This window comes from Oryctolagus cuniculus, chromosome 17, assembly GCF_051225735.1.
Source record: "Oryctolagus cuniculus isolate XC-2025 breed Fujian yellow rabbit chromosome 17, ASM5122573v1, whole genome shotgun sequence".
NCBI classification, from domain to species: Eukaryota; Metazoa; Chordata; class Mammalia; order Lagomorpha; family Leporidae; genus Oryctolagus; species Oryctolagus cuniculus.
The window spans coordinates 22802021-22824050 of NC_142883.1; the positions used below are offsets into that span (position 1 = coordinate 22802021).

General features: G+C 40.7%; 1 protein-coding gene across 17 annotated transcripts in view; it reads right to left on the bottom strand.

The window, feature by feature from the left end:
• Positions 1 to 22030, bottom strand: part of CDK12 (cyclin dependent kinase 12) — a 79941-nt gene that overhangs the window by 22473 nt on the left and 35438 nt on the right. For all 17 annotated transcript variants that reach the window (XR_016224155.1, XR_016224156.1, XR_016224154.1 and 14 more), the window contains exons 7-13: positions 15228 to 15284; positions 14752 to 14853; positions 10191 to 10268; positions 9065 to 9181; positions 8458 to 8589; positions 4585 to 4796; positions 2851 to 3303 (exon numbers count right to left, since the gene is read on the bottom strand). Coding sequence is in view for 4 of the 17 variants with exons in the window: in XM_002719338.5 (XP_002719384.3) it covers positions 2851 to 3303; positions 4585 to 4796; positions 8458 to 8589; positions 9065 to 9181; positions 10191 to 10268; positions 14752 to 14853; positions 15228 to 15284 (1151 nt within the window). In the remaining 13 variants the exon portion in view is untranslated. The remainder of the gene's footprint in view (positions 1 to 2850; positions 3304 to 4584; positions 4797 to 8457; positions 8590 to 9064; positions 9182 to 10190; positions 10269 to 14751; positions 14854 to 15227; positions 15285 to 22030) is intronic.

Here is a 22030-nt window from a genome sequence, read left to right on the forward strand (position 1 = left end):
CAGTTTTGAGTTATAAGTAGGTATTTTTTTTAGCACATTTACCTTAATTATATTTTGCAAAGATAATCAGTAAATAGGTTTGCATTCCCTTAGCATGCGGATGAGAGCATTCCAAAAACACTACAAAATTGTAAGGGTGTGCAGTAGAGGGATGAGGTCAGGTGTAATGGGCACCATACAAGTTGGGTGATGAATGGTTCCAGTCTGTCCAGGACTGAGGGGAGTTATCACGTTGCTGACTTTCAGATTTTTTTTCTTTTTTTTTTTTTTTGACTTTCAGTTTTAAAACCAGGACAATCCAAGAATGAATTGGCTACCCTATATATAAGTACCTACCCAAATCACTTGTTGACTGTATTGGTTAGTTGACTGGGCAGCAAAGGAAAATGAATTTAAGGGACAAAAATTAGCTATGGAAAAGTCACAACTTGGAAAGCAGACATGCTGAATAAGGTGGGCTGACTATAAGCATCAGTAGAATTCAGAACCTTCTGTTGTCAACACTACACATCTTGTACGTAAGGAGATCACATTACCAGTCTTTTTAAAAAGTATTTTTAGATGATACACAAATCGAACATCAGGTTTCTTAATACTGAGGGCAATTAACTATGAAAATGAATAGCTGCAAAAGTGGTCCAATCTAAATTTATATTCTCCCAGCTATTTTGATTTCATATTTAAACAACTCTGCCTTTAATGTCAATAGTCTAATTAGGGCTAAATCTTGGGCTCAAAGTATAAAATGAAAATTCTAATCCAAAGTAGTAAAGCAGATAGACTGAAAATTACCTTATTAAGGTAAAGTTACAAAACTTCTTAAAGGAATTAGATATAAACTATGAAATACAAATTATATAAAGATTGAAAGTGTTGGGGTAGACATTCAGCCTACCTCAGCTGAGACATCAGTTAAGATGCCTGAGTCCCATGTCAGAGTATTTGGGTTCAATACCCAGCTCTGGCTCCTAGCTACAGATCCTGAGATGTAGCAGTAACAGCTCAGGAAACTGACTCAGGTTAAATTTCCAGTTCCTGGCTTCAACCTGACACAGTCCTACCTGTTGTGGGTATTTGAGGAGCGAACTGGTAAATGGGATGTCTGTCTGTGTCTCTCTCTCTCTCTCTCATAAATAAACTAAAAAATATGCAGCTATGTTGCCCAATCCCTAGCAGTCTAATGGAGGGATTAATAAATTGTAAAAATAACTTTAAAACTTCATTTGATTTATTAGATTTCAACCAGCACCCATTCCCAACAAGTACAGAATAATTAAACAATAGCCAAAGAGAGAGGTTGTCACTTTCTCTGGTTTATACAGTCTGCCCTCTGGTGGAAGTGCTAATGAACAGTGACATGGCCAAGTAAGAGGCAGCAAGGGAGAAATAAGAACAGGGAAGATACCAGCTGGATAATCTAAGGGTGACTACAATAATCAGGTATGGCACCATTACACTCTATTGTGAAAACTTCTGGTCACAGGTCGGGCTTTAGTTTTAGCTCAATTTCACCATTTGGCTGATAGTTTGTTGGCTTAATTATTGGGTGAATTTCTTTCAGTCACTATGCTATTTATTTTAACGTACTTCTTCCAAATTTTTGATTAGAGATGAATTTGGGGCAGGAGGGCCAGGGGGTCAGAGTCTGGAGAAATGAGACAAAAAGGCCTACTTTAATTCAAGTTAGCTTCTTCTGTTACTCTATGTCCCAGAGTAACTTAAAAAATAATTAGAATCATCATGACAGAATACCAAAGTGAATTAAGAAACAAGAGTACATGAGTTCTTGTTCTGGTCTCTCTGCCAATAACCAGCATGTAGGACCACAGGCAGATTATTCCCTGGACTGCAGTTTTTCTAAGTGTAAAGAGTTAACTTTCTTTATGTTATTTTCCAGTTTTCAAAAGCTTTATATAGAAAAAATAGCTTATGTATTTGACCTTATACCAGTGAAAAGAAGGCATATACTTTTGGCGCCATCCTTTATGAAATGTGAGTGTCGGACCCTACAGTTGAAGGTTAGTATCTCTTCAGCCCTCGTGCTTCTTCTTATTCCCCAATTCATGGGGTCTTCATGGACAGTGAAAATTTCTCAGAAGTTGAAAACATTTTCAGATAAATAAAAATTTTACAAACAGATTATGAATCAAAATTGATTGAGAATTTAAGCTTCTTTTCCCTCTGATAAATTGTATGCTGTGATTATGAGGTCAGGTATAACATTCCCCTTTTTCTGATTCCTTTTCTCTTTATGTAATGCTTACTTCCTAATTGGGGTTTCGTTCAACTGTCTCTTCCAGGAGGAATTGTTTTTATATACTATTATTTTTTTAAAAGAAATGTGTGGTGCTAATCACCTACTTAAAAATATTCCCAAATTATTCTTCAGGAAATTAAAATAGTATTTTATTAGGGTTTTCTTGACTGTATCTTCCGTAAGATTCTGGCAGTCAGCATCCACTCCACTACAGGTAAAGAAATACAATGTGATAATGGTTTGTTTTGAAGTCAGGTTTTCAAGTTGTAGGACTAGCTGGCCACCACACACACAGTGGCTCAAAATGTATCGCTAGCTATGATTGTGGTTTTTTTGATTAGAAAACAGGGGCTTTACTTACCTAGCAAATGGAAAAGCAATCAGTATATGAAAAGTGCTTTGAGAAGCTTTGAGACTTAAATAAAAGAAGCCAGGCAAGAAATACATCACTTGGTGTTAAGTTCTCCTGTAGACTAGGTTACAGAAAACTGATACTGAGGCCATTGATGTGAAAAAGAAAATGTTAAAGAAATTTTTAAGAGGATCAACAGACAGCACCTGAGCTCAATGAGATTCATGACCGGTCTGTTTACCTGCTGCCTCCTCCTGTGGCATTGTGGGAGTTCTTCGGGGTCCCTGTGGCCCACTGTTCTTGTCACTGTTGTTTTCCTCCAGGTTGCCTGCTGGCTCCTGGGTTTTCATCAGCTGACTCAAGAGAACTGCCAACATATTCTGCATGTCAGCTGGTGTGCTTGAAGCTTCAGGGGTTGTCTGTTCTGCTGAAGGCAGGACCACTGGGGCAGGGGGTGCCTCCTTTAAAGACTCCTCTGGGGCTATGGGCTCTGAGTCCTGCTGCTGGGAACTGGCTTCCGTCAGGGCACTGATGGATTGGTTCAGAGCTTCCAGCTGCTGCTGTATCTCTGGGTTGGAGTGGATGTTAAGCAGCTGTGCCATCTGAGGGATGCTCAGGTCGGTTTGGCTCTGCAGCAGGTTCAATAACACTGCCAATTCACTTTGATTTAGCTGCTGTGTGATGTCACCAAGGCCTGTGGATAGACAGTGGAACCAACATAAGCGGACGAGGCAGGGCAAGGGCCCTTTGCCTTCTTCAACTGGTAAAAGCAACTTATAATATCCAAAAAATGATGGTTCATTTTGAATGTCTCGTTTTTCATGCCTCAAATTGTCCCGACAGGGGCAGGTGTTTGGAATAGCAGTTAAGACACTGCTTGGGATGCCCACATCCCATGTTGGAGTGCTTGGGTTTGAGTCCCAGCTCCTCTCCCAATTCCAACTTCCTGCTGGTATACACCCTGGGAGGCAGCAGCTGATGGCTCAAGTGGTTGGGTCCCTGTCACCCAGGTGGGAGACTTGGATTGCGTTCCTGGCTCCCGACTCTGGACTGGCCCAATCTGAGCCATGGCAGACACCTGGGGGGTAAGTCAGTGGATGGGAGCTCTCTGTTTGTCTGTCTCTGTCTCTCAAAAAAAAAAAAAAAAAAAAAAAAAAAAAAAAAAAGTCATGACACACATGACACAATTTGTTATTCTTTACACTTTTGCTTAAAAATACAGGGACTTAAAAACATCTCTGCATTGTGTGTAAAAGTTGTTTCATTTTATCTGTATTCTTCAATGTCAGTGATTTTCAACCCTTACTATACATAAAAATTATTAGGAGAGATTTTAAAATTCAGATGTCTCAAGTCCCATCCCTAGAGATCCAGCAACTGTTACAAGGTACTTATTTGTAAAGCTTCCTGGATGAGTCCAATGTCCAGAATCAATGCTATAGGTAAGCAGGGAAGGGAAAGTGAACCAGAAGAGCATATGTAGTAGAAAAATCGGTGGTGCAACAGGACTATTTTGTTACAACAGTTAGGACATGGCTTTAGCTTTATAAATATTTAGAACAAATAACAGTCCAGAGAACTAACACATCTAGCAATTGTGATTTAACATGATTATATCCTAAGATCTTATCAAATCTAACATAAACAGAACTCCAAATTATGTATGTTGGAAAGCCATGATAACTAACTTTAAATTAAATTTTGCTTACCTAATTCACTGATTTAGGCCACACATCTGAGACACAGAGTTTCTTATCCAGGAAAGGAAAATTTAAAAGGACTGCCCTTCTGGACAATAAATACAAAATCTGGACTATCTCTTTCTGTTCATAATGAGAACATCAACGTTTTCCATAATACTCTACTGGACAAAAACTAAAAGACAAAGAGATACACACACACTCCTTGCACTTAACCTTCAAAACCTGCCAAAATGTGCTTATTAAAGGCACAAAGACCCCATTCCAGCACTGACCTATTGCATCCCCAGCCCCAGGCTCCACCTTGCTAGGAGCAGGCTGAGGTAGTGCTGGGCTGCTGTTCTTCACAGGCTCAGCACTTGTCCCTGAGGTAGTTTCTTTTCGAGAGGTTTTGGATGGAGGTGGCTCTTCCACCACAATACCACTTTGTCGCTGCCGTCGTCGCTTTTTACTCCATAGCTCATGGCAATCCTGCCAGTGGGGGAGGCTGGAAAAAGAAAACAAAGGGGAATGCACTGAGTAGATGGATGGGCAAGAGATTAAAATGGGAAAGCAAAGATGTCGAGAATGGAAAGAGTTGGAAGACATAAAAATATCCAGGAAAGTTACTAAGTAGATAGCAGCAGTATAAAAGGAAATCATGGCAGAAAGTAGTCTGAGAAAGTCCAAAAGATTTACACAATGAGAAATGAGGATCTTGCTAATTATTAGGGGCATATTTGCTGTATAAACGCTCATATTCCAAATATTGTTCTTCCTAGGTATACCAAGAATAAAGAACTCCACTGGTCAAGCTTCAGTCGGGAATAAATAGGACGACAGAGATATTGACTTGTTAACGTCTACAAAGTCTAGGAAAGGTGGTGATTTAAATCTTGGAAACATGTGAGGGTACTTCAAAAAGTTCACTTAAGGCCGGCACCACGGCTCAATAGGCTAATCCTCCGCCTAGTGGCACCGGCACACCGGGTTCTAGTCCCGGTCGGGGCGTTGGATTTTATCCCGGTTGCCCCTCTTCCAGGCCAGCTCTCTGCTGTGGCCCGGGAGTGCAGTGGAGGATGGCCCAAGTGCTTGGGCCCTGCACCCCATGGGAGACCAGGAGAAGCACCTGGCTCCTGCCTTCAGATAGATGCGGTGCGCCGGCCGCAGTGCGCCGGGCGCGGCAGCCATTGGAGGGTGAACCAACGGCAAAAGGAAGACCTTTCTCTTTCTCTCTCACTGTCCACTTAAAAAATTCACTTAAAAAAAATGGAATTAGGGGCCAGCACTGTAGCATAGAGGGTAAAGCCATTGCCTTCAGTGCCAGCATCCCATATGAGCACCGGTTCGAGTCCCAGCTGCTCCACTTTTGATCTAGTTCTCTGCTATGGCCTGGGAAAGCAGTAGAAGATGGCCCAAGTCCTTAGGCCCCTGCACTTGCATGGGAGACCTGGAAGAAGCTCCTGGCTCCTGGCTTTGGTTCGGTGCAGCTCCGGCTATTGCAGCCATCTGGGGAGTGAACCAATGGATGGAAGACCCCCACCCCCCGCCTCTTTGTAACTCTGCCTTTCAAATAAATAAATCTTTAAAAAAAAAGTAATTAAGAGAATGCAGTTTTTGAAGTTTTTGAAGTATCTTTCTGTATCATGATTAAGTTACCTCTGTGCAACTCCTATTATAGAGGTTTTTTTTGTTTTGTTTTGTTTTGTTTTTTAAGTTAAAGTGTTTCAAGTCACATTCAGTTTATCAAAATTCTAGTGCAATGCTGGGGTCAGCATTGTGGTGTAACAGGCAAAGCTTATGCCTATGATGCTGGCATCCTGTATAGGTGCTAGTTCACGTTCCAGCTGCTCCACTTCCAATGCAGCTCCCTGTTAATGACATGGAAAAAGCAGAAGACCACGGCCCAAGTATTTGGGCCCCTGTCACCCAAGTGAGAGATCCAGATGAAGCTCCTGGCTGTTTTGACCACCTGGGGAGTGAACCAGCAAGTAGACAGAAGATCACTGTCTCTCCCTCTATGTAATTTCAACTTTCAAAATAAATAATGAATAAATCTTTAAATGTCTGCAAAAGTCAGGTGTGGGTCAGGCAAAAGCCAGGAACCAGGAACTCCATCCTGGTCTCCTATATCAGGGGCCCAAATGCTTAGGCCATCTTCTGTTGCCTTCCATGGTGTATTAGCATAAAGCTGGATTGGAAGTGCAGTAGCTGGGACTCAAAGTGCACCCCAGTATGGGATGTTGGTGTTGTAAATGCTGGCTTTACCTGCTGCACCACAAAGCTGGCCCTAGTCTTTATTAAGGTAAGAAAATGCTCTCCAAAAATCTGAAATGAAAGCTAGAACATTATGAGCAATAAATGCAAAGATAATACTTTCTGTATCTCATGTGGGATTTGAGTGTAGAACCTTTGGAGATCCTATGGAATACAGGAAGTTGATATGAATCTGATAAAAGACATATTCAAAGACCATATTTTTACATCAAAATTCAATAACCAAAAAAAAAAAAAAAATCAGTAACCTGGAGAGGCATTTGGCACAATGGTTAAGATGCCAGGTAACAGAGTGCCTGGTTCCTCCACTTCTAATCCAGTTTCCTGCTAATGTGTATTCTGTGAGGTATCAGATGATGGCTCAAAATCCTTGGGTTCTTGCTACTCATGTGGGAGCACTGGATTGAGTTCTGACTGGCCCAGTCCTGTCTGTTGGCAGCATTTGGGGAGTGAACAAGTAGATGTAAGATCTCTCTTTCTCTGTCTCTCACTTCTCTTTGAGAATAAATAATTGTTTAAGACTAGGAATGCCATTGCAAGTATGAGATATACATGGTCATCACAGAAAAAGGTGATTCAAGCAGATGGAATGGGGAAGAACAAAAATCATAAGGAATACTTAAAAAAATAAAAAAATAAAGGGACCGGTGCTGTTGTGCAGCAGGTTAAAGCCCTGGCCTGAAGCACCAGCATCCCATAATGGATGCCGGTTCAAGACCCGGCTGCTCTTCTTCCGAACCAGCTCTCTGTTATGGCCTGGGAAAGCAGTAGAAGATGGCCAAAGTCCTTGGGCCCCTGCACCCAAGTGGGAGACCTGGAAGAAGCTCGTGGCTCCTGACTTAGGATCAGCTCAGTTCTGGCTGTTGTGGCCATCTGGAGAGTGAATCAGCGGATGAAAGACCTCTCTCTGTCTCTACCCCTCTCTATAACTCTTTCAAATAAATAAAATAAATCTTTTAAAAAAATTATTTATGTCTATGAAAGGCAGTGCAACATAGAGAGAGCAAGGAAGAGACAGATTCAGAGAGAGAGAGATATCTTTCATCTGCTAACTCACTCCTCAATTGGACAAAAGAGTCAGGGCTGGGCCAGGACAAAACCAAGAGCCAAGAACTCCATCCAGGTCTCCCACATAGGTGGCAAGGCCCAAACACTTGGTCCATGATCTGCTGCCCTCTCAGGCACACAATTATGCAGGAAGTCAGGTTAGGAGCAGATCAGTGGGAACTCAAACTGGCAGTCCAATATAGTATGACAGTGCCACAAGCAGAGCCTTAACCCAGCTGTGCCACAATGCTGGCCCCAAGCAATATATATATTTTTTTAATTTAAAGATTTATTTATTTATTTGACAGGAAGAGTGAAGAAAGAGAGAAAGAGAGAGAGAGAAAGAGATAGCTTCCATCTGCTAGTTCATTTCCGAGATAGCAACAACAGCCAGGCCTGGGCCAAGCAGAAGCCAGAAGTGAGGAACTCAATCTGGGACTCCCATCTGGGGGCAGGGGCCCAAGAACTTCGGCCAGCATCTGGCGCTTTCCCAGGCATATTAAGAGGAAGCAGCTGAGACTCCAAGGAATACTTTGAAAGAGGTTACTGTACAGGGCAAAGTGATAGGGATCCACAGACCAAAGAAGATGGCTTGAGTCAAATTAGAGCAAAGATCCTAGCTAAAACTATTCCTCATTTAAAAAGCAAAACAAAACAAAACAACAACAACAACAACAACAAAAAACCACAAAGAAATAAATCTCCTTATCACCAAAAAATAAAGGAAATCTCTCTATTTGAGACTTAATTGCTATTTGCAGTTCTTTAAAAAAAAACTATTATTTCTCATCTCCTGAGACCCAGGGGTAAACTTAGTGATACTGCACACAGCCATCAGCACTTACTCTGGAGGAGCCATTTTGCTGAGCTCGACATCTTTAAGGAAGTCACTCTGTAGGGTCTGTTCAGCTGTGCATCGCTTGCTAGGATCTAGTGTCAGCATGTGGTCCAATAAATCAAGTGCTGCTGAAGGAATGCTATGGAAAGGAATAGAGAACAGACAAGTTCACAAAGACTCCATAGTTAATAAACTTGTAACTTGTGTCAAAAGGTCTCTGAATTCTTAGCTCTATGCAAAACCAAGGAAAGGGAATTTGAAGTTGGAAGCAATCAGATCTGCTCCCACACGGGACATAAGAAATGCTATAATATAGGCAAAAATAATGAATCAGTGTTCCATTTTCTTTTTTCCTTGGGAAGATCCAAGGAAATATGGAGAAAACTTATATAGTGTTTAAAATAAAATGATATTCTATCATCTAAAACCTTCAGGGAAGAAAATTTATGAAAGGGCTATGATAAAAACTAATATACTGTTCAAAAACTAAATTTCTTCTATGGTATACTATCATATAATAAATTGGGACAATACCAATTCTCCATTCCAGAAAAAGGTAAAGTTCCCACACCAGCCAGCCATAGAAACAAGATGTATATTTTTGCACAACTCACAAAGAGAATTCTTCTCGTAGACGCCTTCTATATTGCTTCTTCGGTTTCATGGTATTGAAGTAGGGCAGTTTGATAACATCAGGCCACACAGCTGGACAAGGGCTACCACAGAGTCGGCTGAAAACAAAGCAAACAGCAAGAATAAACAGATGAATGAGTCATCATCATGAATTATAGAGATTTTAGAAACAGAAATTATTACCTCCTACAGTCTGGGAAATCTTTCTTAATATTAAGTTAGAAGACAAGCAGAAAGGTAAAATATGACCTTACTGCTCTAAGGATATAAGAGATAGAACAGAACTTACAAGATCTTGGTTACAAGATAGCAAAGAGAAAATACTAGCATACTAATCCAAAATGGTCTACATTTTTAGTTTCGTAAAACATGTTTTTAATCCCTCATGCAAATTTTCATTAGCGATTTTGTTGTGTTTAGTTCTTATTAATTTCAAAGGGCTGAGCTGGTCCTGTGGTTTCCTTACAGGGGAAACTGGGAGAAGAGAGCACAAAATTGAAAAGGTTTATAGATAATTAGGAGTGTATTTCATAACAAATAATAAATTACATATTACCTTTTTAAAATGTCTACATGTTTATTATATTTCACCTTTTAATTTTATTGATGAAAAAAAGCCAATCCAAATTCTATCTCAACACATGGCCTTCTCCAAATCTTTTATTATAGGTTCTATTTTATAAGGCTTTATTTACATGCTGTATACCTTACTAAACTCTGCTCTTTGAAGGCAGGGACTATCTTAATTATCTTTAAATCCTAAAGTCTAACAGAAAAAGTAATCTGTTGCATAATAGGCTCAATAAATATTGGTGGAATAAATCTAGTTATAATCTACTCTAATGATTAAAAAAAACTATCCTGTAAATGGCATGCTTTTTTGATGAAAAACTAATAAAAAATATGGAAGGCAAGGGCTGAAAATTAAGTGAAATACATACACATATATAGCACATGACAAAAGAGAAGCTGAACATAACTGAATAAAGAGAAACTTAAATGTATATAAGTACCATGAAATCATTTAGTGTGATGAATGAAGTGTTAGACAATGAGAATGAGATTACCTATCACACCTGGACACTTAAAACACAAGCAGAGCTGTACCTGATCAGTTCTAGCTGAGCCAGTTCCAGATTAGCTTGAAAGATGGGCTTCTTTGTGAACAGTTCTCCAAGGATGCATCTAGAAATAGTAAAATTGAGAGGTCAGAAGAGAAATCCCTGGAGTCTACTGAAAGTGTGTCTAAAAAGGCTTTTATGTCTTTTTTTTTTTTTTTTTTTAAAGATTGATTTATTCATTTGAAAGGCAGAGTTACAGAGGGAGAGATCCTTCATCTGCTGGGTTAATTCCCCAAATGGCTGCAGGGGCCCGAGCTGGGCCAGGCTGAAGCCAGGAGCCCAGTACTCCATCCGGGTCTCCTGTATAAGCGCCATTTGGGCCATTTTTCACTGCTTTCTAAGGCAACTAGCAGGGAGCTGCATCAGAAGCAAAGCAGGCATGACTCAAACCAAACTGGCACTCTGATCTGGGATGCGGGCATCGCAGGAAGGCTTTTCCTTACAATAGTCTCTCAAACCTTACAAATGAAAAGCAAAAGTAAAATTTAATTGTTTTCAACATTAACTGCCAAATCAAATTCCAAACACAGTGTTGTCACACTTGGTAAAATAAGAGGCAGAAAAAATATCCCCACAAAAAACAGGTTTTCAAATTTCGGGTATAATTTTTTGTACTGGTCGTTCTGGTTTCTCCTCTGATTTGCATACTGTACTGCCCTACCAATTCTCTGTAAAGAACATCCTATAAAAATATCTATCCTCAGAGAAACTACCATGGGTCAGGCATTTTGCCTAGCTGTTAAGTAAGATACCAGCATTCCATATCAACGTTACCTGAGTTCAAGACCCAGCTTTGGCTCCAGACTCCAGCTTCCTGCTAATGTGGACCCTGGGAAGTAGCAGTGATGGCTCAAGTGATTGGGTTTTCCATGGGGAGTCCTAGATTACATTCTAGCTCCAGTTTCAGATCAGCCCTGCCCCTACAACTGTAGACTTTTCAAAAGTGAAACAGAACATGAGAGCATGTGGTTTCTCTATCTGCTTCTCAAATAAATGTTTTAAAAGGTAATTTATAAAACAAAAAGAGGGGTGAGAGCTGTGGCTGTGGGGTAGCTCGTTAAGCTGCTGCCTACAGGGCTGGCATCCCATAGGGGCACCGGATCAAATCCTGGCTGCTCCACGTCCAATCCAGTTCCCTGCTAATGTGCCTAGGAAAGCAGCTGAAGATGGCCCAAGTACTCAGGCTACTGCCCCACCTAAGACCTGGAAGAAGTTCCTGACTACAGTCTGGCCCAGTCCTGACCATTGCATCCATTTGGAGAGTGAACCAACAGACAGAAGATCTCTCTCTCTCTCTGCCTTTCAAATAAACAAATCTTTTTTTTTTTTTAAAAAGGCTTAATTTTCTATAGTTTTAATTTTCAATGTGTTTTTCTAATTTTCTTTCATTTCAGTTTCTAATTCTTCTGTAGAGAAGATAGCTTCATTATGTAATCAACACTTTGCTACTGCATTGAGGTGGCAGGTTGCACAGACTCAAATAATAGTACCAACAGAGCTATGAACTTTCGCCATGCATCTCAATGGGGCGTTAACTTTAGAGCCTAGTTGTGACAATTTAAATGCTAATACTGTCAAAGCAAATAGTCCAGAACATAAACACACTCAGCTTGAGTCAGTAAAATTTAACTAAAGCTTCATTTCATCTGGGTAGGCTACTGCAGAAATTATGCTTTCTCCATTACCCTGTTAAAATTTAAAGTAAAACTATAGTGCTCCTCTTAAAAACTGACATTAATAGAGGAAGAGAAAAAATGGGGAAAGGTGATTTGCTCTACTGAGAAGTATACTCATATACTAAAGTATAAGGTCAAGGAGAGTGTGTATAGGCATAAATCATACAACAGAAGAAACAATTATCCAACAGGGTTTGTTTATTTATTTATTTATTTATTATTTATTTATTTGACAGGTAGAGTTATAGACAGTGAGAGAGAGAAACAGAGAGAAAGGTTTTCCTTCCGTTGGTTCACTCTCCAAATGGCCGTTACGGCCGGTGCTGCGCCGGTCCGAAGCCAGGAGCCAGGTGCTTTTTCCTGGTCTCCCATGCGGGTGCAGGGGCCCAAGCACTTGGGCCATCCTCCACTGCCTTCCCGGGCCACAGCAGAGAGCTGGACTGGAAGAGGAGCAACCGGGACTAGAACCCGGCATCCCATATGGCGGAGGATTAACCAAGTGAGTCATGGCACGGCCAAATAGGGTCTATTTATAACATCCATGCCCCTAACATGCAAATTGTGACCGCTATATGGTTTTCCACTAAAACGAACTAAGACTCTAGAGAAATGGTTGATTGTTACAGGTCTGGGGCAGGAAACACAGGATAAGCCTAGAATTAGAATACAGGAAAGGCTTTCAAAGACTACTGTGGTGTATTTTTTTTTAAAGATTTATTTATTTATTTGAAAGTCAGAGTTACACAAAGAGAGGAGAGAGAGGAGGGGAGAGAGAGGAGAGAGGAGAGAGGAGAGAGAGAGAGAGAGAGAGAGAGAGGGAGAGAGAGAGAGGTGTTCCATCCGATGGTTTACTCCCCAACTGGCCCAACGGCTGGAGCTACGCTGATCCAAAGCCAGGAACCAGGAGTTTCTTCCAGGTCTCCCACATGGGTGCAGGGGCCCAAGGACTTGGGCCATCTTCTACTGCTTTCCCAGGCCATAGCAGAGAGCTGGATTGGAAGTGGAGCAGCCGGGTCTCGAACCAGAGCCCATATGGGATGCTGGTGCTCAAGCCGGGGTGTTAACCCGCTGCACCATAGCATGGGCCCAACTTCCATGGCGTATTAAAAGGACCCAGGAGGGGCCGGCACCGTGGCATAGTGGGTAAAGCCGTCACCTGCAGTGCCGGCATCCCATATGGGCACTGGTTCAAGTCCCAGCTGCTCCACTTCCAATCCAGCTCTCTGCTATGACCTGGGAAAGCAATGGAAGATGGACCAAGTCCTTGGGCCCCTGCACCTGCATGGGAAACCTGGAAGAAGCTCCTAGCTCCTGGCTTCAGATGGGACCAGCTCTGGCCATTGCGGCCATTTGGGGAGTGAACCAGCGGATGAAAGATCTCTCTCTCTCTCTTTGCTTCTGCCTCTCTATAACCCTGCCTTTCAAATAAATAAATAAATCTTTAAAAAATAAATAAAATAAGGACCCAGGAAATAATCTGACTAAGCTCCAACTAGTCAAGTGCTATACAGTTGAACAGAAATAAGATAATAACCACAATGGAGTATAGCACATTAAACATGTTTAAATCTATGAGTTCACAATGAAACTAAAAAGCAAACAAAAAAAAACCTTTTCATTGGTCATTTCTCTAGGAAAACAATTCATTATTTTGAAAACTGGTAAATAGAATGAAAAAATATTTATCGTACCTTTTCTATATGATTTATAACTACAGTTAGCTAAATAGGTAACTTATCATTATATAAATACTTCAGTAAGGAATGACATGACTAGAATGTGAACATCATGAAACAACCACAAAGGAATTAACAAGTGTGGGCAATAATCATCAACTAATAACAGCTCAAAAAATGATGTGTGTAAATCTGTTGATAGGAATGAATATTTTTTCAGACATTATTTAGAACTGCCCAAGTACACCCATAATAAAAAAAATAACTAATCTGCACTGAATTCTTTTATTTTCTTAAATTCTTCACAGATAATGCACTCATTTATTGCCTGTACTATGGGCAGCAGGCACCCACTGTTCCCTATTCCAAACTTTTATGTATCACTGATTATATAACCTGTTTTAGAAGTACTCAAAACCATCTGTAAAGTAGTTTCAGGGTTGGTTGGGAATCAGCACTGAATCTGCATGAGATTTACAGAAAATGAAAGAGATAAAGAATCATGCTTAAAAAAAAAAAAAAACACCACACAGATGCAATCAGAAAAATGCAAAATATGAGAAAACTGTAGGACAAATGACCTAGTTTCTTGTAAGGAAACTGTAAGAAAACAAAACCAAGAGAGGTGAAAGGGAGATGTATAACTAAAGCCGTGGATCTTATCTGAATTTCTTACTTGGTTCCCAATTTGAATTTTTAAAAAATTGAGGAAATGTTAAAGAAAATAAAGTATGTTATTTAGAGACAGTCAACTGATTTCTCTGACATCTGACCAAATGTTGATTTCCTTTCTTTTGAACTTAAGAAGAACCACAAAAGGCCAATGCAGCAAAAAACAGAGTACAAGTCAACAAAAGGAAAAGTTGGGGCTGGCACTGTGGTTTAATGGGTCAAGCTGCCATCTGCGGTGCCAGCATCCCCTACTGGCGCCAGTCTGAGTCCTGGCTGCTCCACTTCCGATCCAGCTACCTGCTAATGGGTCTGGAAAAGCTGCGGAGAATTGCCCAAGTGCCTGGGCCCCTGCCCTGTGGGTGACCCAGATGGAGCTCCTGGCTCCTGGCTTTGGATTGGTACAGCTCTGGCTGTTGCAGCCATTTGTAGAATGAACCAGCAGATGTCTCTCACACTCTCTCTGTAACTTGAAACACAAATAAATAAATCAATCTTAAAAAACAAAAACTTAAGAGAGCCTTACCCACAACTCCAAACATCAATGGCTGGTGTATACCGCTCTTCTCCCAGTAATAGTTCTGGAGGTCGGTACCATAGAGTAATAACTTTGTTTGTATAAGGGCGACTGAAATGTAAAAAATAACCATGACATAAATTTACCATAACTTCTGATGAACAATACTCACATATAATTAAATGAAATAGGAATAGCTGTCAATTAAAGATGAGATTAAAAGAGCTCTAGAGCAATGTAAGGGACTGAAACTAAACTGTGAAGAAAGAACTTTCTTTGCAAAATAACTTTCATTCCAATCTAGAGTAATTTATTTAGCCCAAAGCTGACTCAAGAATTTAGACAGGATTTACTAAAAATCTAGGTATTAAGTATTCAGATGATTAGGAAACTCTGAGAGTTACTGCAACTTGAATAATACTAGAATATACAAGACCAAAGGGATTCTTTCTATTCCCCACATGTAATTTTGATGAATACCTCACCTCTCTTCAGAGTTATAGAGCCGAGCAAGTCCAAAATCTGCTAGTTTGATTTGCCCACTGTAAGATAAAAAAACAATTATTTTTGTAAGTAACAGCAGCAGCCTCCAAACTAAACCTGAAAAGTCAAGCACAAATTTAAAAATTAAAGGAATTATAAAAACTAATTTTACCCTTTGCTCTATTGTTTCTACTCTTACTGGTCTTTTTATCCATGCAGTTTCTTTTGACTGCTTCAGTGTACAATGCCTTAGGCTTTTTGTTGAACAGCTACTGCAGTTTTGGATTGAACCAAACATTTCTTTTATTTCTTGGTAAACAACAGTGCCTAGAACATGCTGGATTAAATATTTATTGTTGGAGGGTAAAAGGAACAGGTTGTTCTAGGTTAAAATAAATTTAAGAGGCCTAATAAAATCAGCCCATAACCAATGATTAGTTCTGGTTTGAAGAAACTAGCTGTAAAGACATTTTTTGAGGTAATTAAAAAACATAAAATATAGACAGGGTCTCAGAAGATGCTAGAGAATATTTAATTTTGTTGCAGTATTTAGGAACAAATGTAATATCTAATTTAACTCAGGCAGAAAAATAAGAAGCAAATATGGTAAAATTAATTGTATATGTTAACCACTGTAGAGTCTCAATTTTCTTATAATTTTGACATTTTTCATAATAAAAAATAAATAACAACTTGGCAGTTATAAGTTTTTTCAAAAACTCTTTTTTAGTGATTTATTAGGATTAGAGCTGTGAGCTGAGCAAACAATTTTTATGATGAAGGAAGCCCTTTCTACCAACACACTGCCTTTATCTCCTATGCCACAAAAATTCAATTATCAACTTAGATGGGTTTTCACTTTCACCTGGTGAGTTTGTTAAACAGACTGCGGGGGCTGGCATTGTGTCATACTGGGTACACCTGTGACACCAACATCCCATATGGGTGCTGGTTTGAATACCAGCTGCTCCATTTCTGATCCAGCTCCTTGCTAATGTCCTGGGAAAAGCAGTGGAAGATGGCCCCTGTATTGGGCCCCTGCTGCCCACGTGGGAAACTCCAAAGAAGTTCCTGGCTCCTGGCTTTGGCTTGGCCCAGGTTCTTGGCTTCGGCCTGGCCCAGCCCAGGCTATTGAGGCCATCTGGGGAGTGAACCAGTGATGGAAGGTCTCTTTCCCTCTGTCTTTCCTTCTCTCTTTCAAATAAATAAATATATCTTAAATAAAATAAAACAGATTCCCGGTTCCCATTCTCAAAGATGCTGATTCGGTAGGTAAAGGGCTCATGAATCTACATTTCTAACAAGTCCACATGTGAGACCAATACAGCTGCTCTGAGAAATATACTTTGAGAATCACTTCTTAAAGGGATCACAATCACATTTTGCTGTGCTTACTATTCTATCTTTGCCATGATGTCGAGGAATATTTATTTATAACACAAAATGTTAGGAAACTAGAAACCATTTAGTAATTATTTTGATTAATCAGTCATCTAAATATGTATAGCTTATTTAATCATCTTTATAGCCTTGTTACCTCTTGGGAAATGAAAAGCCAGCTCACTCTTTTGTAAGTGCCTGATTGCTCACATCAGGAAGAGATGGCTAAGAGACTGCTAGGAAATATTCCTCAAAGTATGAACAATGGGATGAAATATTAAAAGAAGGTAATTACTGGCAATAAAATTCTACATTCAATCAACCTTTATCATTCCTAGAAAAGACACCTTACCCACCTGCCCTGAACATTAATTATATTAACTTACAAGCAAATTCTAAGAAAAGCAAAAAGTAAGAAATAGAGGAAAACACTGTGGGCACAGCAAGCTACGAATAGACTCCCAGCTACTCTGCTTCTGATCCAGCTTCCTCATATCGCATCCTGGGAGGCAACAAGGAATGGTTCAATTGCTTGGGCTCCTGCCACCCACTCGGGACACATGGATGGAGTTCCTGGTTCCTGGCTTCAGACTGGCCCAGCCCTGGAAGTTGCGGGCATTTGGGAAGTAAATAAGTGGTCAGAAGAACTCACTTTCTCTCTCTCTGTTGCTCTTTCAAGTAGATGAAAATAAATAAAACATTTTTGTGAAAAAGTAAATAGTTAATTTATAGTAAGACAAAGTACTCCTTAAATTTCTTGGCATCTTTACTGAGAGTCTGAGATGACCTAAGACTTAAGGCACATAGTAGGATTAAACATGAAAGATACATAGTTATGGAAATTAGGCTACACCTAAATATCACCAACACCCAGCATATTTCCTAACTGTCTCATACTAACTAAAGTAATAAATAAATGTTTCTTAGATAAAATTAATCTGCTATACACATCTGAGACCACTTATACTGACAACTGCTTTTCCTCCCAATGATCTCATTAAGATGATATATGAAGCGTGGACGTACTGGAAACCTTGGGCTATATAAAAGAATAGAAACGTCGGGGCCGGCGCTGTGGCGCAGTGGGTTAAAGCCCTAGGCTGAAGCGCCAGCATCCCATATGGGCGCCGGTTCTAGTCCCGGTTGCTCCTCTTCCGATCCAGCTCTCTGCTGTGGCCCGGGAAAGCAGTAGAAGATGGCCCAAGTCTTTGGGCTCCTGCACTCACATGGGAGATCTGGAAGACGCTCCTGACTCCTGGCTTCAGATCGGTACAGCTCCAGCTGTTGGGGCCATCTAGAGAGTGAACCAGCAAATGGAAGACCTCTCTTTCTGTCTCTACCTCTCTCTATAACTCTTTCAAATAAATAAAATAAATCTTTAAAAAAAAGTACACACTCCCAAATATTAAAATAGAAATGTCATCAAATTGTTAATATCCTGTTTTACAGGAATAAGACAAATATAGGGAGATGCAGGGAATCCTTTCTGATTGGGTTTAACTGCCTTTTTTTTTTTTTTTTGACAGGCAGAGTGTACAGTGAGAGAGAGACAGAAAGAAAGGTCTTCCTTTTACAGTTGGTTCACCCTCCAATGGCTGCTGCAGCCGGCACACTGCGCTGATCTGAAGCCAGGAGCCAGGTGCTTCTCCTGGTCTCCCATACAGGTGCAGGGCCCAAACACTTGGGCCATCCTCCACTGCCTTCCCGGGCCACAGCAGAGAGCTGGACTGGAAGAGGGGCAACCGGGACAGAATCCGGCGCCCCGACCAGGACTAGAACCCGGCATGCCGGCACTGCATTAGCCTATTGAGCCACGGCGCCGGCCCTTAACTGCCTTTTGACAAGACCTTCAAGTATGTGATGCTTCTATTTCCTCCCTCAAATTTACTCCTCATAGGTCAAGTGTCCCTCACATTTTACTTTTTGCTAAGCGGCCTGGATCCTTGGTCAATTATCTAAACTACTGTCCTTGTAATAACCATTACTTGTGATCTTTTGATATATTTAACCCATAAATTCCTAATTCTGGATCAATAGAAAATTTTGCTTTTACTGATTAACCTGAAAGTTAAACACAAGTTACAGTACAAAAATCATACAGTCATATCACTTGGTAGGAATGCAAAATGTATAGTTTGCTCTTCTCACTTAAGTACTGAATGTTGTTGGTTAGTCCTTAAACTTGTCTTCAGAGAGCAACATCTCCTATTCTGCTTATCTGTCACTATAAACCTTTAGCATTCTCCTAATGCCTTAATCCATCCCTTATTCTCTCTCAGTAAACAACCTTCTTCAATGAAAAAAGAAAAATCCTCAAATGAGATTAATGTCCTACCATTCCTATGAACTCACTCACTTTCCTCTTTACCTTCAATTATAGGAAAAGTATGTCCTCAATTTTTTGGTTCAAGGATGGTCAATCCTTCTAATCTATGGCCTTGATCTCATCTCCTCTAATGTTCTTTTGTATTATTTTGGTTCTTTCCTGAATCTTCAACTTCTCCCTTTCCAATGATATTTTTTTTTTTTAAGATTTATTTATTTACTTGAAAGTCAGAGTTATACAGAGAGAGGAGAGGCAGTGAGAGAAAGAGAGGTCTCCCATCCGCTGGTTCACTCCTCAATTGGCCGCAACGGTCAGAGCTGCACCAATCCGAAGCCAGGAGCCAGGAGCTTCTTCCGGGTCTCCCACATGGGTACGGGGGCCCAAGGACTTGGGCCATCTTCTACTGCTTTCTCAGGCCATAGCAGAGAGCTGGATCAGAAGTGAAGCAGCCGGGTCTCCAATCAGCACCCATATGGGATGCCGGCATTGCAGGCGGCGGCATTACTCACTCCGCCACAGCGCCAGCCCCGATATTCTTTTCTTTTAGCATTTAAATATGTTTAAATCTCTGACATCCTTAAAATAAACTAAAAATTAAAGATGTGACTATCGGCTGGCGCCGCAGCTCACTAGGCTAATCCTCTGCCTTGCGGCGCCGGCACACTGGGTTCTAGTCCCAGCCGGGGCGCCGGATTCGGTCCCGGTTGCTCCTCTTCCAGGCCAGCTCTCTGCTGTGGCCAGGGAGTGCAGTGGAGGATGGCCCAAGTATTTGGGCCCTGCACCCCATGGGAGACCAGGATAAGTACCTGGCTCCTGCCATCGGATCAGCGCGGTGTGCCGGCTGCAGCACACCGGCCGCACCAGCCATTGGAGGGTGAACCAATGGCAAAGGAAGACCTTTCTCTCTGTCTTTCTCTCTCACTGTACACTCTGCCTGTCCAAAAAAAAAAAAAAAAAAGATGTGACTATGTGACTATCACTTCCTTCGCATTAATTGTGCTACTCACTCCCTCATTCTCCTGCTCCATACCCTTTGCTTGCTTCAACTGCCATCACCATTGACCTTTTACTTTTCAGATTCTTTTCTTTGGTCTTGTAATTTGTCTGCATCATCTGTTGCTATGACTGCTTTCTTTTTACACTTGCCTATTTTGAATTCATGATTTTTTTTTTATTCTCTTCCTATCTCTTTGATTGTTTCTCTTAGTCCCACTTCTGATGTTTTTTCCATGTTTAGTAACTTCCAAATCTATAGTGACAGTTTGGAGCTCCCATATAACCATATGCCTATTAAATGTCAACATTCTGTATACACAACACACATATTGAAAAGAGACTCACTTCTCAACCTACCCATACTCTTTCTTCTATATTCTTTATACTGATTGGTAGGCCCACCAATGTAGTTTGTCTTACAAGTCAGAAATCTGGAACTTATCTTACTTTCTTTTATTTATTCCCAACTATTCATGAACTTGCCAAATCCTACTGACCTACCAAGCCTACACTGTGTATCCCTATTAGCAATGCCTGACTAGTTCAAGAAGGTCTCCCTTTCTCCAGTCTATCACTATATAGGAATCATTAGTGATCTTTCTAAAATAGAAGATTTGTGTCTCTATATCTAAAATTTGGTCTCATCTAGATTTGTAGAATTAAAACACAACGAACATCATGGAGTCCCACTCTGCTCTTCTCCCTTTCTGGTTAACTGCTCTCTTCCTTGTCCCACTGATGACTCCTCACCATGTTTTCCAGGCCATCTCACTCAGAGGCCTCTGGGTAGATAGACCAAGTGAGTAAGGCCAGAGGCCTGATGGATCAGATTAGAACATGGAATCTCTGCATCTTGCTTAGTAGTAACCTGGGGAGGGAGTTCAATTTAGAACTGAACCTCATCAACTGCCTGACCATGGGAAGTCAGGGAATCAAAGGAGCCTGAACTATCAGAAAGGATACCAAGCAATTGGTTACCAATTACTCCTCGCCCTGAGAAATCTCCCCATGAGGAAAGGAAACTGAAGAACACATACCAATACTTCAGGCCAGAAAGCTGAAAGCTGATAGTCATCAAGTGATCTTTTTAAAAATATTTATTTATCTTAAAGATGGCATAACTATAGACAGAAAGAGAAAGAAAAAAATATCTTCCATCTTTGAGTTCACTCCCTAAATATCCCCAATAGCTGGTGAGTGAGCCAGGCTGAAGCCAAGAGTCAGGAACTCCATCTGGGTCTCCCACATAGGTGGCAGGACCCAAACATCATCCACTGCCTTCCCAGGTGCATTGGCAGAAAGGTGGATTGGAAGCAAATGAACCAGGACTTGAGCTGGTGCTCCCATAAGGCAGGTGGGCATCCCAAATGACAGCTTAACTCACTGTGCCATAACCTGTACCTTTTTTTTTTTTTTTTTTTTTTTTGAGAGAGAGAGAGAGAGAGAGAGAGAGAGAACACACTTCCATCAACTGGTTCACTGTCCAAATCCCCAGCTAAGGCAAGGCCAGAGTAAAGCCAGGAGCTGGGAGCACAATCAAGATCTCCCCTATGGGCAGTCAGGACCTAATTCTTGAGCCATTACTGCTGCCCTCCATGGTCTGCATTAGCAGAAGACTGGAGTCACAAGTCACAGCTGGGTATTGAATCTATGGTACTCCCATGTGGGACATGGGACTTAACTGCCAGGCAAATGCTCCCCTTACCATTAAATTATTTATGAATTATTTAATATGAATGGAGTTACCAAACTCCAACTTTAATGAGAATTGTGAGTCACAAAGATAGCAACGGGAAAGAATCATATTTTTACACTATGTTTGTCTCATAATAAGGATTTAAGTACAATTTAGAATAATGCATTACTTGTATAATTAAAATAAAAAAACCAAACCAGAACCCCATCAACTACAAAGTTGAAGCTCCTTAGTAGACTGTACCAGATCTCTAAATTGCCTCCTTGTAACCATTTGGCTTCATCTCTCGCCACTATGTGTTTTATTCTTCTTGCTCTAGCAATACCGACTTGCTTACAGTTTTCCGGACATGTTATGTTTATCATGTTTATGTGCTTTTCTGTGCATGCAGCTTCCTTTGCTTAAAA